General features: G+C 43.8%; 1 protein-coding gene across 4 annotated transcripts in view; it reads left to right on the top strand.

Annotated features, from left to right (window-relative positions):
* Window positions 1-18,249, top strand: part of GMDS (GDP-mannose 4,6-dehydratase) — a 679,307-nt gene that overhangs the window by 558,461 nt on the left and 102,597 nt on the right. Inside the window, exon 10 of one of the 4 annotated variants that reach the window (XM_016954804.3) lies at window positions 2,786-18,068. The exons of 2 other annotated variants lie outside the window; for them this stretch is intronic. In XM_016954804.3, coding sequence (XP_016810293.1) covers window positions 2,786-2,917 — 132 coding nt within the window. In that variant the 3' untranslated portion in view covers window positions 2,918-18,068. Of the gene's footprint in view, window positions 1-1,493; window positions 18,069-18,249 lie in introns of those variants that run through there. One more of the 4 variants, XM_063812046.1, reaches the window with a different exon arrangement.

The raw sequence follows: 18,249 nt of genomic DNA, 5'->3' as shown, positions 1-18,249 counted from the left end.
CTGCCCTTCCCGTGTCTGCTTTTACACTGGCAGCTGATTAGATGCTGACCACCCAGACTGAGGGTGGGTCTGCTTCTCCCAGTCCACGGACTCAAATGTTGATCTCCTTTGGCAACTCCCTCACAGACACACCCAGGAACAATACTTTGCATCCTTCAATCCAGTCAAGTTGACATTCAGTATTAACCACCACAAATCCCAACAAAAGAAACATGAAAAAAACTGCACTGAGGTCCTTCATAATCATACAGCACAAAACCAGTGATAAACAAAAATGTTAAAGGTAGCCAGAGAAAAAGGACATGATATGTTTACATAGGAGCACAGATAGGATGCCATCTCTTTATTGTATGTTAATTATATACCTTAATAAAGCTGTTTTAAATAAATTTTAGAACACTGTAACTATACCATATAAAACTGCTTTTCTAATGTGCCTTGTAGACCCACTGTTAAGGCAGTTCCCAAAGGGACACTTAAGACGTATTTTGAACCAAGACTGGTATAGGTAATAGTAGACTTCTAAGATCATTTTATTTTTATTTTTATTTTATTTTAAATTCCGGGGACCATGTGCAGGATGTGCAGGTTTGTTACTTAGGTGAACGTATGCCATGGTGGTTTGCTGCACCTGTCAACCCATCACCTAAGTATTAAGGCCAGCATGCATTAGCTATTTTTCCTGATGCTCTCCCTCCCCCACACCCCCCGCAACAGGCCCCAGTGTGTGTGCCCCTCCCCGTGTCCATGTGTTCTCATTGTTCAGCTCCCACTTACGAGTGAGAACATGTGGTGTTTGGTTTTCTGTTCCTGTATTAGTTTGCTGAGGGTAATGGCTTCCAGCTTCATCGATGTCCCTGCAAAGGACATGAACTCATTCCTTTTTATGTTTTCGTAGTATTCCATGGTATATATGTACTACATTTTCTTTATCCAGTCTATCATTGATTAGCATTTGGGTTGAGTCCATGTCTTTGCTATTGTGACTAGCACTGCAATGAACATATGTATGCATATATTTTTATAATAGAATGGTTTATGTTCCTTTGGGTATATACCCAGTAATTGGATTGCTGGGTCAAATGCTATTTCTTCCTCTAGGTCTTTGAGAAATTGCCACACTGTCATCCACAATGGTTGAACTAATTTACATTCCCACCAACAGTGTAAAAGCGTCCCTATCTCTCCACAGCCTTGCCAACATCTGTGGTTTCTTGACTTTAATAATCACCATTCTGACTGGTTTGAGATGGTATCTCATTGTGGTTTTGATTTGCATTTCACTAATGATCAGCGATGTTGAGCTTCTTTTTATATGTTTGTTGGCTGCATAAATGTCTTCTTTTGAGAAGTGTGTGTTTGTGTCCTTTGCCCACTTTTTAATGGAGTTGTTTGGTTTTTTTTCTTGTAAATTTGTTTAGGTTCCATGTAGACTCTGCATATTAGACCTTTGTCAGATGGATAGATTGCAAAACTTTTCTCCCATTCCGTAGGTTGTCTGTTCACTCTGATGGGGACTCAGGAATAAGACTGCACGTCTACAACCATCTGATCTTCAACAGACCTGACAAAAACAAACAATGGGGAAAGGATTCCCTATTTTGTAAAGTATTGGGAGAACTGGCTAGCTGTATGCAAAAAATTGAAACTTGACCCCTTCCTTACACCTTACACAGAAATTAACTCAAGATGGATTAAAGACTTACATGTAAAATCTCAAACTATAAAACCCTAGAAGAAAATCTAGGCAATACCATACATAGGCACGGGCAAAGATTTCATGACAAAAACGTCAAAAGCAGTTGCAACAAAAGCAAAAATTGACAAATGGGATCTAATTAAACTAAAGAGCTTTTGCACAGCAAAAGATGTTTTCTTTAAAACAAATGATGCTCAAATTATTTGTATACGTAAATGGGTGCCCAGTTTTTTGTGGGTTGGTTTGTTTGTTATTGTTATTTTTGAGACAAGGTCTTACTCTGTCTCCCAGGCTGGAGTGCAGTGATGTGATCTCGGTTCACTACAGCCTCCGCCTCCCGGGTTCAAGAGATTCTCCTGCCTTAGCCTCCCTAGTAGGTGGGAGTACAGATGGGTACCCAGTTTTATTTTGATTAATGAAAGCAATCTTATTAATCAGTGGTCATGCTTTATATGTTATCTACATATATTTCAACTTGTTTTCTATGCTGTTGTAAGCCAGTGTGAATACTCATTTATGATTAATCCAGGTATGCTCCTCTTGACCTAAGGAAATCACGCATCTTCACTTTATTACAATTTTTCAGAAGACCTTTATGAGGTGATCATTTGCTAGACATTACAGTATATTAATCCTGTGCCAAGGTGACCGTTGAATTAGAATTGTAGACAATGTTGTTGGACAAAAATCCTGGGAAGATAAATAGTTGCAGGACAGAAAAGCAATAAGAAGGAGATTTGTGTGTCAGTGAGGGATGGGCTCAACCCTGAATTTTCAAGTTTACTTAGGGTTGCCAGGAACATATTTACTCCTAATATCCATTGTCTTATACCAGAAGATACAAATGTATCTGATTCAAAGAGGTGGTGTCATTTCTAACATTATATCTCTATTTCAATTCCACACTGCTTGTTATTCAGGGGGAGTGTCCTACCTTGCTACATTGCTAGATGACATTACTCATGAGACAGATCATTCAAAGAATGAAAAGTTACTTTATAATGCTAGTGAAAGCTTTCAAGTATTCATTGTGAGGTAGGCCTACACTTGGGTAATTTTATGGGCTCTCTTGACTCATGTTTGCAGTACTGGGTGTGGAGCAGTCCGATGAAGAGGAAGAGAGAAGTGGTTGCAGAATCCTTCCCTGATTGTATTCTACCAAGTTTGAAGTATGGAATCCCACACAGGCCATTCCTCCTGCAACTCTACCATGGTTAAAAATATATATCTGACACAACCACCACCTCAGCTTGATTTAATAAAAATAACTTTGTGTCTGTCCATGTAAAAGGTCACTGGTGCTTATTATGGCCCAAAGGTTATCGTTTCAGAGCATCATTTTTCAATGCAACCCTCATAGCAAGAACATGTTATAAGAAAGTAACCTCTACAGTAATGATCATCCACATCTGCATTCTCTAATGTCAGTTTTAAGTGAGTTTTAGGGAAAATGGCTGATGTTGAAGTGCTATCATTTATTTCCCTTCCAAAACTTGCAGGAATATGTAGAGAGCTGACTTTAAAAAAATAAAATAAACTCACATTCCTCAAACAGAAGCTGGCAATTGGAAAAGGCAGTACCCCCAAAATCTGCATATACCTCAGAAGTGTTAGCTGGCTATCTTTATATAATAGCTACTGTATCCCATCTTGGTGCCTCTAATGAAGACCATTACAGAAATATGTTTAACATAAATTAAACTCTACATGGGAGTATTAAGTCCCCAGGCAAATTCTTTCTTTTTGGCTGGTATTTAAGATAAAGACCTCATGAGAGCTGCAGTGGATTTGTGGCTCAATAGCTAAATATATGCTTTGAAGAGCGTGGAGAGGTTTCAGAGGAGAATCACGGAGAGGATGTAATGTAGAAACACACACAGACTTTAGAAGGTGGAGGGAACTGGAGTTGCTTGATTGCTGGAAGCAGATCCAAGTAGGAGGAAGAAAAAGAGGTAGACCAGCTTGTATTCCACACAGCACGCTCCACGTGCGTGACCATAGCAAGGTGCGGGGTTTCCACGAGCCGTCGTTCATCTGTGTAATGGGGGCAAATGCCCACACTTGAGAGTTTCTGAGACTAGTAGAGAAAATATGCTTGACACTTAGTAGGTGCTCAGCAAATGCTGGTATTCTTTTTGCTGAAACCCCAAAGCATCAGAGTCAGCATTGACTCCCCTCCCTCTCTCACACCCCACAACTTATCCATCAGCGAACTGTTCACTCACTCTCCTTCGGAAATCAACCCAGAATCCAGCTGTGTCTCACCAGCCTCCCAAGCCCCGCTAAACAAAGCCGCCATCCTCTCTGCTGTGGATTTAACAGCCTCACGGCCTCCATTCTTGCCCTCCTACAGCCCATTGTGAAGATAGTGGCACTTTTTACATAAGTGAGACCACATTACCTCTCATTCAGAACCCACCTGTGGCTTTACAGCTCTCTCAGTGGAATTCCAGGTCCTTCCCGCAGCTTACAGTGTTCTCCATGACCTGCCCCGCCCCAACCTCACCCCACTTAGCTCCTGCCCTCTTACCCCCATGCCCTCTCTCCAACCACACTGACCCTTCAGCTTCACCTTGGGGCACTGACACCTGCTCCTCCCCCAGAAAGTTAGAGGGCAGGGCTGCTCCCCACACTCTTTCAGTCTCTGCATCAGAGAAGCCTCCATGACTTCTCTGAACCCCCCTCACGTTCTTCACCTGCCTCTTTGTGTCTCTCCTCCCGCTAGAATGGAAGCTGCATGGCTAAGGGCCCTGTCCATTGTGCTGGCAACTCTCTCCCTAGTGTCAAGGACAGTGCCTGGAACACAGGAGCTTGCTGATGGCCTGCTGAGTGGAGGAGTTAGTATTGGCCCTGGAATCCAATGGGAAGCGTTCTGGGCTGAAATTCAGAACACCTGGGGCCTGAATGCAGCTCCTGACCTTGATACCTACCACCTGTCTGATCTTAGGCAAGACCTTGACCTAGAACATTGGCCTCATCCTCCTCCCCTGGAGGTTGGAGGCCTGGGCCACTTCCAGGTCTGAAACCCAACCAGCCCGTGAAGTGCGGGAGAGTCTAGGTAGCAGGTGCTGTTCACGTCCTTCCTGATGTTCAAGCCTTGGGGGTGTTGCTGGAGTTGAACAGGAGCTCTTTCGTTTCTGTTATGGGAGTTTTTTTGTCAGTGAGAAGGTTCGTGAACCTTGAAGGGGTTACTGATGTAGGTAAGGACATCTCTGGGGCCTGACAAACGGGGTGGCGCCTCTTGTCCTGGAAAATATTATAGTTGTGATTTTGCCTAAAACTGAGGATGGAGTTCCAGTCCTACTTGTGATTTTAAACATTTGTATCTTCCTTTAAGTAAATATTATTTGGGATGCAGGAAATGAAGTTTTGGAATATTTCAACAGATGGCGCTGCTGGTAGCTATAATCTGACGATAAAAATTAAATTTAATCCTTACTAATTTCAGTAATTTCATTTAAAAAAATTGTATTGCCTCCAAGGATAACACATTAGTTTGTTTAGTCCTTTATCTTACCAGTACCTCAGAGTGGATGGTTTTAACCCTTTTATAAAGCATTGCCAGCCCTGCAACCTGGGCAGCTCAATTTCAGAGGTTGCTGCGTTAATGTACTGTGCACTGTGACTCAGTGCTGTCATAGAAAATGTGCCAAAATGCTTTACTCAGAGGGAAAGATGGTTTGCATATAAGTACATTCCATTATGGCTTATGCCATAAATACAAGCCAACCCGGCGGGGGGGGGGTCTATTTAGATCCTTTAAATAGATGCAAATATTTTCTTAAATGGTTATACAAAGACAAATACTGTGACTAATCAGTGGACACAGAGAAAGATGCGTGCTTGCTAGAGTCTAAGGAGAAAATGTTTTGCAGAGAATGATGGCCAAAGTGTCAGAGATCCCAGTGACACTCACTCATCAGCTTCCCCCCACACCCTCTCCAACCATTTCCAGCTGGTCTTCCAGCAAGACCATTTTAATTATGCAGCCATGCACTTGCTTCTGGGTGTGGTTTCCCTGATTGCATACGTAAGTGCAGATTACAAATATTTGGCAGGATTCCTTCCTCTGTGGGAACCAGACAAGTCATAACAGCAACTGAACGCTCTACAGTGTTGTGCGGGAAAGAGGCCGCGTCATCTCGGGTTTCAGAGTGCAGAGCAGGAGAAACTGGCTTCAGTTCTGCTCCTCTCTCACAGCCACATGCCCCCAACCAGGAAAGGGTCTGTAATGAGGGCTACAGACTTCGCTTCTTCTGCCACCACTGTAACCAGACCCACGGCCAAAAAGAACCAGCCAGGAAGCCCAAAGTGGAGCGACTTCTTGTCTCAGAAAATGACTCCACGGCCTGTGCTTTATGGCATGATCACCCAGAATGCTAGAGAGAAATTAAGATTCGGGCATGCACGGCTATGCCAAAGGAGGACTTCACCAGGGGATATTCAGGAATTCACTGATAAGCTTAAGAAGATTTTTGCAATTGTTAGCTCTTAAAATCATTTTTAATTAGTGAAGCCGAGAAATGCTGAGTGAAACAGCCATACTTTTCCCCAACTTGATTGGGAAAATCTCCATCCTGTGCCCCTCCATTCCTTCCCATCCTTCCTCTTCACTCCGTTTTTCCTGGTAAATGTTATGGCCACGTTCTGAGCAACCAACCTCCCTGTGCTCTGTGCGGCCAGCTTGGAACTGCAGGTGGGGGAGGATGGACACCCATTTCCTGTCTCCCAATCTGGGAATCCATGGGCATAAATCTGCAAACGCTGGCATAGTCATTGTTGGCATGAAGGGAGACGAGGAATATATTGTCAGCAGGCCTTTGAATTTCATTTTCAGATTGAACAGTTTTTTTTTAATAAAAAAAAACCCCTTACTAAAGTCACTTAGCAAACAAAGAGCTATACTGTTTGCATCATTGAAAACAGAAGAGCAATAACAGTGCCAGATACTCCTCTGTTACTTTGTTTGTTTGTTGTTTTTTGTTTTTGAGATGGAGTCTCGCTCTGTCACCCAGGCTGGAGTGCAGTGGCGCGATCTCGGCTCCGGCCTCAGCCTCCCAAGTAGCTTGGATTACAGGCATGTACCACCACACTGGGCTAATTTTTTTGGTGTTTATAGTAGAGACGGGGGTCTCACCATGTTGACCAGGCTGATCTCGAACTCTTGACCTCAAGTGATCTGCCCACCTCGGCCTCCCAAAGTGCTAGGATTACAGGCATGAGCCACCGCACTCAGCCTCCTCTATTACTTTTTAATTCAAGTGTCTCAGGGTGCTTTACAAGTGTTGATTAAGTCTACCTTTTTTTTTTTAAGGTGGGTAAGTAGTTAAAAAAAAAAGAGTCGGGAGAGGGAGGGAGCAGTTTTGTGTCACAGTATTTGAAGGAGAAAAGCCTGACATCATTGTGGCTTCAGTGGCAGGCACAGGTTGATAATTCTAATTCTAAATGGCAACTAACAGGAAGAGGATGAATAATTTACTGTGTATATTTACTTGGTGCCAGGTGCTGGACTCCATTTAACCCCCAGCTTTAATGAGGTATAATTTATTTAAAATAAAAATCACCCACTAAGGGTGTACATTTGATGAGTTTTGGCCATATACAGTTGTGTAACCATCACCACAGCCAAGACAGGACCATCTCCAGCCCCAGCAAAAAGCTCGCTCCTCCCGCTTTGTAGTCAGTCCTGCCGCCAACACCGCCCCTTTTCTGGTCACTGTAAGTTTAGAATGTTGTGTAAATGGAATCCTTCAGTATGTGTCTTCTGTGCTGGCCTTCCTTTACCTGGCACAATGTCATTGAGATTTACCATGTTCCCCGGTGTGTCTGTTCGTTCCTTTTCATTCATTTCATAGTCTTCGTTCGTGTGGATGCAGTGCCGCACAGCCGTTCACCTGAAGCTCATTTGGGTTGTTTCCTCTGGGGATGATATGAATGTTGCTGCTGTGAACATTTGCATTCCCGGTTTGTGTGGACATGTGTTTTTATTGCTCTGGTTACATACGTTTGAGTGAGCCCACGGTTCATCTGGGAAGTATGTCTGTGGCCAGGCTCAGGCTGTTTTCCACAACGGCTCTGCCCTGTTGCATTCCCACCAGCAACACGGGAGACTTCCAGCCGCCCCACATCCTGGTGTTTCCATACGACTTCAGCGGATGCTCACACAGCACGGTGAAGTCGCTACTTCTGTGACTCCCACTTCACCAAGGAGGAAGCTGAGGCCTGAAGAGAGTGAGTGGTGTAAAATACAAAAAAAATAGCTGATAGAGGGCGGATCCAGGCCTCCCGATGGCAAACCCCACCCTCATAGCTGATAGAGGGTGGATCCAGGCTTCCCGATGGCAAAACCCACCCTCATAGCTGATAGAGGGCAGATCCAGGCCTCCCGATGGCAAAACCCACCCTCATAGCTGATAGAGGGCAGATCCAGGCCTCCCGATGGCAAAACCCACCCTCATAGCTGATAGAGGGCGGATCCAGGCCTCCCGATTGCAAAACCCACCCTCATAGCTGATAGAGGGCGGATCCAGGCCTCCCGATTGCAAAACCCACCCTCTTTCTATTACAGTATAAAATGTGTTATGCTTCAACTTAGAAAAACTTCTGTTCATAACCTAGAGGACATTAGGACAGGTGCAGTGTGATTACCTGAATGTCAGAAGCCAAGAGCCTACTACTTCATCTCACGAGTTATGAAAAGTTGAACGTGTCCAAGGGAACTTTCTAAATTAACTAAAAATCAAGTTTAGGAAAAACACAAGTGAGACAAAAGCACCTCTCATGTCTAAAGGTTTTTCCCCCAAATGCGTGTATCGTGTCATTTCTATGTAATAACCGATCCTCATCCTTGAAAGCCATGAGGGCAGTGGTCACATCCTATTTGCTAAAGGTGGGAGAAGATGGTGCATCAGACCTGGGATTCCTGGCCCTCTCACATGTTTCCCACCAGAGTTTCTTGGGTTAAACTAATTTCTCCGTTATGACAGGGCTTGAGGCAGATATCCTAAGACCTTTAAAACTAGAGCCATCCAGGCCGGGCGTGGTGGCTCACGCCTGTAATCCCAGCACTTTGGGAGGCCGAGGCGGACAAATCACGAGGTCAGGAGATCGAGACCATCCTGGCTAACGTGGTGAAACCCCATCTCTACTAAAAATACAAAAAACTAGCCGGGCGTGGTGGCGGGCGCCTGTAGTCCCAGCTACTCAGGAGGCTGAGGCAGGAGAATGGTGTGAACCCGGGAGGCGGAGCTTGCAGTGAGCCGAGATTGCACCACTGCACTCCAGCCTGGGCAACAGAGGAAGACTCTGACTCAAAAAACAAACAAAAAAAACCTAGAGCCATCCCTGGAGTAAAATGTGTGCTGTAGGAGCCAGTCCCAAAGAGACAGGATGTCGACGTCGGCATAGTGAGACTCCCACGTGCTCACCCACGTGCGTGGTTTTACCCCGTCTCCATGACCCAGCCACGGGTCTTATATTGGGGGCTTCTAGGACCAACTAGGCCAGTAGAAGTGCTTTCTTTAATTGAATTAAAATGTCGGCAAATTTCACCCAAATATCCAGATTTCCCTTTCTAAAAAAATGAAAGGCCATCAGCACTGGGGCAGATTCCTCACTGACTGGCCTGCCCGCCTGCCTGGCCTAGTGGGCACACAGAGTCCCCGGTTCTCCCAGTGGCAATGGCACCAGCATGGCCGGAGGGCACAAGCCTCAGTCTCTTTCATGTGGGCTGACCAGAAATGCCAGCAGTGAGGCTGAGCTTGGTAGCAGTGGAGGCCTGAGGAGGCGGGGGTTGGCAGAGGAGCTTGTTTGGGCTCAGACACTGCTGCCTCTTTCTGTCTGAAGGTGTTATGAAGTGTACCTATCTTTTGGGACATAGATTCCTTTTACTCCTTCCTTTGTATTTGTCATAAAATAAATTATAGAATAAAATAAAGACGTATCATCAAATTACTCATAATTGCATTACTTGGGAAGGTAAAACATAGGTATTTAACAAACATCAAAGTTTTGGGAGGAAAAGGCATTTCATAAACCTAGACATGCGCAATACTGAAGGCCAGGAGACTCGTAAGTGAAGGGGCCGTACCGCGGAGCCTGGTTTTCTAAATGTAAACCTCGTATCTTTCCATATTAAGAAAAAAAAAAGCCAGGCACAGTGGTTCACGCCTGTAGTCCCAACACTTTTGGAGACCAAGGCAGATGAATCACTTGCGCCCAAGAATTGAGACCAGCCTGGGCAACATAGCAAGACCTTGTCTCTATAAGAAATACAAAAATTAGCCGCACACCGTGGTGCGTGCCTACAGTCCCATCTACTCAGGAGGCTGAGATGGGAGGATCACCAGCGTGCAGGGAGGTCAAAACTGCAGTAAGCTGTGATCGTGCCACTGCACTCCAGCCTTAGTGCATTTCTGCACAGACACACTGAGTGGTGTTTTGAAAATCAGATTCACGGCATTCTCTTTAGCACCTTCCAGCACTTTGTGGTGGGGGTTGCTGGTGAGATCCCCTGGCCTCTCTGCCTGGGGCTGCCAGGGAGCTGGCGGATGCCACTCTCCACCGGAGGCCTTCCCTGGCAGTCATAGGCTGTTCCCACTGTGCGCCTGGGTCTACCGCCTGGTCCTCCTCACCTGGAGCCACACTGATTTCCATCTTGTCCTGAATGGCAGAGCTTTCATAATTTCTTACAACCTCAGATTCTGACCTCTGTAGGACCACTTTCTTCTTGAGCCATTTTGGGACTGTAGATGCTAGAACACAGCAGACTGAAAACGCAGTGACATATCCCACCATGTAACAGAATCTGCAGTAAGATGTCACCCATGGCAGCCAAGCAGAAGCTTTTATCACAGCCCAACAAGTACCAGCGTGTCTTGGCGGCAGGGTGGCAGGACACTGTGAGGAGGCAGGTGTGTAGACACAGTCCTCTTCTGCATTGGCACATGCCCTGTGCTCATCACCTCTCGGTGGGGGAGGTTGTGTGTATAGAGGTGTGTGTATTTGTAAGTGTGTGTATTTGTAGGTGTACGTATGTGTATGAGTGTGTTGTGCACTTGTGTATGTGTTAGAGAGCGTGTGTATGTATAGAGGTGTGTATATTTGTAAGTGTGTGTATTTGTAGGTGTACATATGTGTATGAGTGTGTTGTGCACTTGTGTATGTGTTAGAGAGCTTGTGTATGTATATTCGATGTATGTGAGACTATATTTGTGTTACTTCTTTCTTTTTATCCTTCCTGCCAAGGAGGCAACAGTAAATGTGAACTGTGAGAGAGAACAGACTAGTTGTTACATTCTGTCTCACCCACTGATGTGACTTTTCTTTAGGAAACGTCATCCAGGATAACCTGTCATGAAAAGCGGCCTTTTAGGTCACTTATATCCATTTCAGAAATGGCAAGGGCTCTGGGCATCCACCAGGCAGCAGGCTCTGGGCATCCACCGGGCAGCAGGCCCTATTATAAGAAGACCCCTTTGCAGTCCTCTTTTTGGGGTTTGTTCAATAGGGCACATGCTGGGCAAAGGCACTTACCAGGCAAACCATTATGTGGCTCTGGCAGCTCAAGTGATGCACCTGGAACATAACGCCGTTCATGACACTTTGCCTTTATGAGCCCCTTTAACTGGAGGATCTCAAAGGGCCTCAGCAGTATGACCTTGTGTGTCCTGGCTGGGCGCCCAAGGGAGGAAGGCCAGAAGGTCCGCGCCGCTTTCCGTGTGAGAAGTCAGGTGACGGTGCCGAATCAGAACTAACACCTGGCCTGCACTCTCATTGGTGTGGTACTTTGGAAGGCAGAGGTATAAGAGGAGAACTAGCAATGTTGGCAAATGCTGATAGTTGGGGTCAGGATCCCAAAACATTTAAATTCTGATAGGGGTCAGGCCCCTGTTTATTTACTGTCACTCAGCTCCCTGCCTGTCCTGTTCATTAACCTGATGACTTAGAGTCATGTCTGGATGGTTTGGAAGGTGCTACAAGGAAGCAGGTGGATGAAGGGCACACATCAAGAATTCATGGTAGCACAGAGAAATGCCTCATAAGTGAAGTTCACCTCTGAGGCCCGGTCTTTGAATATCTGGATGCCTATTTTCTTAGGCAGTAGAATTTCCTCTTTGTGACCAGCTGAAAATATCATCTACAAAGTGCGCGTAATTTCAGTGTACAAGACTTAGCCTAATGTGTGAAATTACAGACTAGTTGAAATTAATGATCAATTTGGCAGGTATTTGTTCAATGTGGCTATGGCTTATCTAGGCTGTGACATCCAAGAACAATATATTTCATTGTCAATCTTTTATTTTGTTTTCTTTCCTTTTTTTTCCTTGTCTCCAGGAGACCAATTAATTGTTCAAAGGTAATATATAGAGATCTCAAGAGCATTTACTTTGGCACAGTCTCTGCCCCTTTGTGGTCTGGCTAACAATAAAGCTAAGATTTGTTTTGTAATGACGGTTCCAGTTGGACTGGAATTCCTTTGAAGTTCCTGAAGTTTGCTGTTGTGAGAGCTCAAGATATTATTTGACTGCAATAAAACACTCTCTGTGTATTATCAAAATATCGTATACACTGAACTGTAACAACTTGCAGTAACCAGACTTCTCCTTCGAGGTGGCCTGCGTGAGTAGGGAGCATCCACAGAGAGATGAGCTTCTCCCTACATCCATTTAGTGTTCAATCATCACGGGCCACTCATGGATCTGAACCTTCTTACAAGGTCGATACCAACAGGTATGAGGAGCAGAGAGCAGATCAGCACGGAGCAGCATTAGCTGGGGCCCCCTTGCCTGGCATGGTAGTGAAGATAGAGCACCATGCCAGTTGTTCAGCTTCTCAGCGCTTGCATCAGCTGACCTAAATTATTTAAGGATGTTGTCACCTCTAAATAAATATAGTCATTGTCCTGGTCTCTATTTATATTTTAAAACTCTTTCCCAGCCCACCCCGATGGCCTAAAACAATTCATATACTTCAGTAGAAGAGGGTGTCACAGGGCTATTTGCACAGGTTTGGATCCAGTGCCAGCGTTAGCCTTCACACAAGTTACACTCCTCTGAGATGTAACTGTCTCCTGTGTATGAGTGCCAAAGTATTTGATAACCGCCATCTGTCTGCTCTCAACACAGGTTTCACAAGCACAATGATGTCTTCCATTGTGTGCGTAATAACTGTGTGTGTGTGGAGAGAGAGGACTCTGTACGCATGCACATGTTTGGAGCTACATAAATCTGAGAAGCAGTTTTGTCTAGTGTCGTTTCAGTAAATGGGACTCATTTAGTCAGTTTGCTTTGCTGTCAGAATCATATTCCAGGTATCAGAATGTGCTATGGCAGGTGCTTGTTTAAAACAAGTAATAATATCCTTGTAATGTTTAGCAATACAGCTGACTGGTCTGTGTTCCATTACTTGTGTAAAAGGAAATATGTAAAGCTTTTAAAAATAAGTTTAAATGATCAAAAGAGATGCCTGAAAATATATTTTGGCACAGGAAATTACAGGAATTTATAAATGTGTCATATGGAAAGATAATTACAAAGTTTATTTTAATCTTTTATCTCTGACTGAATCTTAAGTTAAAATATTCTTCCCGGCATCCTGTCTGGTTTTTGCCACTGTCCCTGCTTTACGTGTTACCTTTCCATGTTGATCTGAGTTGCATTTAGTTGAGGAGAAAAAAAAAATAAAAGTCCATTGAACTCACTTCTGATTCCAGCCCAACTTGTAAGGAGCAAGGAAGTTGTCACTCAGCCCCCACAACAAGAAGAAAGCCAAACACACTGAAAATCAGCAGCTCTTCCTGGTTCCTTTAGTGAATCAAGGTCACCAGGGAACCAGGCTGCTCAAATCTGAGAGATCGATGGATACAAAGAATCAGAGCTTGCCAGAAGCAGCAACTGCCACTGGAGCCAGCATTGGCCGGGAACATTGGGAGGGTGATTGACTAAGGGCTACAGACTCGGTATGGACTAGCTTGAGGGGAAGACCTTTGTTAGGGAGAACGAGTCCTCTGGGTATATTTCAAAATGGTTACTTTTCTCCTCCTCCTGCCAGAAGCACAGGGGATTTTTTCCTGATCTTCGCCTTGAGAACCTACTAAGGGGTAAAACTCACGCAAGTTGTGGGGTCCCTCCTAAGGCTGGCCACCAAGAGTTTTTGATCTCTCAAGCTAATAAAAACCAGAGCAGCAATTAATAAAAATGAAAACAGGAAATTACAAATATAAAAAATTAAAGAAGTTCCATCACTATTAATCCCATCGATATGAGAAGGCTAACAAAGGAATTTTTTTTTTCAAATGTTTTTATTTTTATTTTTTATTATAGTTTAAGTTCTAGGGTACATGTGCACAACGTGCAGGTTTGTTACATATGTAGACATGTGCCATGTTGGTGTGCTGCACCCAGTAACGCGTCATTTACATTAGGTATATCTCCTAATGCTATCCCTCCCCCCTCCCCCCACCCCACGACAGGCCCCGGTGTGTGATGTTCCCCTTCCTGTGTCCAAGTGTTCTCATTGTTCAATTCCCACCTATGAGTGAGAACATGCAGTGTTTGGTTTTCTGTCCTTGCGATCGTTTGCTCAGAATGATGGTTTCCAGCTTCATCCATGTCCCTGCAAAAGACATGAACTCATCCTTTTTTATGGCTGCAAAGTATTCCATGATGTATATGTGCACATTTTCTTAATGCAGTCTATCATTGATGGACATTTGGGTTGGTTCCAAGTCTTTGCTATTGTGAATAGTGCCACAATAAACATACATGTGCATGTGTCTTTATAGCAGCATGATTTATAATCCTGTGGGTATAAGCCCAGTAATGGGATGGCTGGGTCAAATGGTATTTCTAGTTCTAGATCCCTGAGGAATCGCCACACTGTCTTCCACAATGGTTGAACTAGTTTACAGTCCCACCAACAGTGTATTTCTCCACATCCTATTTCTCCACATCCTCTCCAGCACCTGTTGTTCCCTGACTTTTTAATGATCGCCATTCTAACTGGTGTGAGATGGTATCTCATTGTGGTTTTGATTTGCATCCCTCTGATGGTCAGTGATGATGAGCATTTTTTCATGTGTCTGTTGGCTGCATAAATGTCTTCTTTTGAGAAGTGTCTGTTCATATCCTTTGCCCACTTTTTGATAGGGTTGTTTGATTTTTTCTTGTAAATTTGTTTAAGTTCTTTGTAGATTCTGTATATTAGCCCTTTGTCAGATGGGTAGATTGCGAACATTTTCTCCCATTCTGTGGGTTGCCTGTTCACTCTGTTAGTTTCTTTTGCTGTGCAGAAGCTCTTTCGTTTAATTAGATCCCATTTGTCTATTTTGGCTCTTGTTGCCATTGCTTTTGGTGTTTTAGTCATGAAGTCCTTGCCCATGCCTATGTCCTGAATGGTATTGCCTAGGTTTTCTTCTAGGGTTTTTATGGTTTTAGGTCTAACATTTAAGTCTTTAATCCATCTTGAATTAATTTTTCTATAAGGTGTAAGGAAGGGATCCAGTTTCAGCTTTCTACATATGGCTAGCCAGTTTTCCCAGCACCATTTATTAAATAGGGAATCCTTTCCCCATTTCTTGTTTTTGTCAGGTTTGTCAAAGATCAGATGGTTGTAGATGTGTGGTATTATTTCAGGGACTCTATTCTGTTCCATTGGTCTATATCTCTGTTTTGGTACCAGTACCATGCTGTTTTGGTTACTGTAGCCTTGTAGTATAGTTTGAAGTCAGGTAGCGTGATGCCTCCAGCTTTGTTCTTTTTGCTTAGGATTGTCTTGGCAATGCGGGCTCTTTTTTGGTTCCACATGAAGTTTAAAGTAGTTTTTTCCAATTCTATGAAGAAAGTCATTGGTAGCTTGATGGGGATGGCATTGAATCTATAAATTACCTTGGACAGTGTGGCCATTTTCACGATATTGATTCTTCCTACCCATGAGCATGGAATGTTCTTCCATTTGTTTGTATCCTCTTTTATTTCACTGAGCAGTGGTTTGTAGTTCTCCTTGAAGAGGTCCTTCACATCCCTTGTAAGTTGGATTCCTAGGTATTTTATTCTCTTTGAAGCAATTGTGAATGGGAGTTCACTCATGATTTGGCTCTCTGTTTGTCTGTTGTTGGTGTATAAGAATGCTTGTCATTTTTGCACATCGATTTTGTATCCTGAGACTTTGCTGAAGTTGCTTATCAGCTTGAGGAGATTTTGGGCTGAGACAATGGGGTTTTCCAAATAACTTCTTCCTGGTTTAGTCTTGAGAGGGTGTATGTGTCCAGGAATGTATCCATTTCTTCTAGATTTTCTAGTTTATTTGTGTAGAGGTGTTTATAGTATTCTCTGATGGTAGTTTGTATTTCTGTGGGATCGGTGGTGATATCCCCTTTATCTTTTTTTTTTTTTTTTTGAGACAGAGTCTCACTGTGTGGCCCAGGTTGGAGTGCAGTGGCGCGATCTCGGCTCACTGCAACCTCCGCCTCCCGGGTTCACGCCGTTCTCCTGCCTCAGCCTCCCGAGTAGCTGGGAATACAGGCACCTGCCATCACACCCGGCTAATTTTTTTGTATTTTTAGTAGAGATGGGGTTTCACTGTGTTAGCCAGGATGGTCTCAATCTCCTGACCTCGTGATCCGCCCGCCTCGGCCTCCCAAAGTGCTGGGATTACAGGCGTGAGCCACTGCACCCAGCCAGCTAACATTATACTTGATGGTGAGAAACTAGATGCTTTCCCCCAAGATCAGGAACAAGGTAAGGATGTCCCTTCTTCCGCCACCACGATTCAGTGTTGCACTGGAAGTCCTTTCTAATACAATAATGTAAGAAAAGGAATAAAAGGCTTGCAGATTTGGGAAGGAAGAAATAACACTGTCTTTGTCTTTCACAAGTGACATAATGGTCTCTATAGAAAATCCCGAAGAAACAACCAAAAAAAAAAAAAAAATCCTGGAACTAATTTATAGCAAGGTTGCAGGATACAAGTTTAATATACAACAGTCAATTGGTTTTCCATATTCTAACAATGAACGAGTGCAATTTGAAATTTAAAACAATGTATCAGCACTTTGGGAGGCCGAGGCAGGCAGATCACCTGAGGTCAGGAGTTGGAAACCAGCCTGACCAACATGGAGAAACTCCATCTCTACTAAAAATACAAAATTAGCCAGGCGTGGTGTTGCATACCTGTAATCCCAGCTACTTGGGAGGCTGAGGCAGGAGAATCGCTTGAACCTGGGAGGTGGAGGTTGCAGTGAGCCGAGATCGCGTCATTGCACTCCAGCCTGGGCAACAAGAGCAAAACTCTGTCTCAAAAAAGAAAAAAAGAAAGAAATTTAAGACAATGTAATTTATATTAACACCCCCAAAAAAGAAATAGTTGTAAGTCTAAAAAATTATGTGTAAGATCTGTATGAAGAGCCAGCCATGTTGCCTCACACCTGCAATTCCAGTACTTTTGGAGGCCAAGGCAGGCAGATTGCTTGAGCCCAGGAGTTCAAGACCAGCCTGGGCAACATGGTAAAAATCCATCTCTATTAAAAAAAAAAAATTAGCTGGGTGTCCCAGCTACCTGGGAGGCTGAGGTGGGAGAATAGCTTGAGCCCGGGAGGTTGAGGCTGCAATGAGCCGTGTGAATGCATCACTGCGCTCCAGCCTGGGCGATAGAGCAAGACTATGTCTAAAAAAAAAAAAGAGAGAGAGAGAGTTGATGAGTTGGAACTTCAGAAAAATTAAAAACTTCTGCTCCATGAAGGACACTGTTAAGAGTGTGAAAACACAAGTAGACAAGTAGACAAGTCAAGACTGGGAGAAGAAGCTTTGCAATACACATACTCAGTAAAGGACTGATTATCTAGAATGTACAAAGAACTCTTAAAACTCAACCACAAGAAAATGAACAACCTGATTTAAAAATGAGCTGATAGACACCTCACCAAAGAAGATATACAGATGGCAAGTAAGCATATGAAAATATGCTCAGTGTCATACGTCACTAGGGAATTTAAACTAAAACAACCATGAGATACCACTACAATCCTATTAGAATGGCAAAACATTAGAATATGAACACCAAATGCTGACTAGGAGGAGGAGCAGCAGGAACTCTTGTTCATTGCTAGTGGGAATGCAAAAGGTTTAGACACTTTGCAGGAATGTTTGCAATTTCATAAAAAGCAAGATGGTTTCACTACGCAATCAGCAACCTTGTGGCTATGTATTTACCCAATTAAGTTGGAAACATGTCCTCAGAAAAACCTGCGCATAGATGTTTATAGCAGCATTATTCATAATCAACCTAAACTGGAAGCAAGCAAGACATCCTTCTAACGGATCAACTTGTGGTACATTCATCCAATGGAATGCTCTTCAGTGATAAAAGGAAATGAGCTATCAAGCCATGAACGGCCATGGAGGAACCTTAAATGTATGTCACTAAATGAAAGAAGCCAGTCTGAAAAAGCTGAGTACTGTATGATTCCAGCTATATGACATTCTGGGAAAGGCGAAACTATGGAGAGAGTTAAAAGATCAGTGTTTGCCCAGGGTCCAGGGGAGGGATAGAGG

Source organism: Pan troglodytes, chromosome 5, assembly GCF_028858775.2.
Source record: "Pan troglodytes isolate AG18354 chromosome 5, NHGRI_mPanTro3-v2.0_pri, whole genome shotgun sequence".
Classification (NCBI taxonomy): domain Eukaryota; kingdom Metazoa; phylum Chordata; class Mammalia; order Primates; family Hominidae; genus Pan; species Pan troglodytes.
The sequence above is the reverse complement of the archived record's forward strand: the minus strand, read 5'-3'. Positions and strand labels throughout refer to the sequence as shown.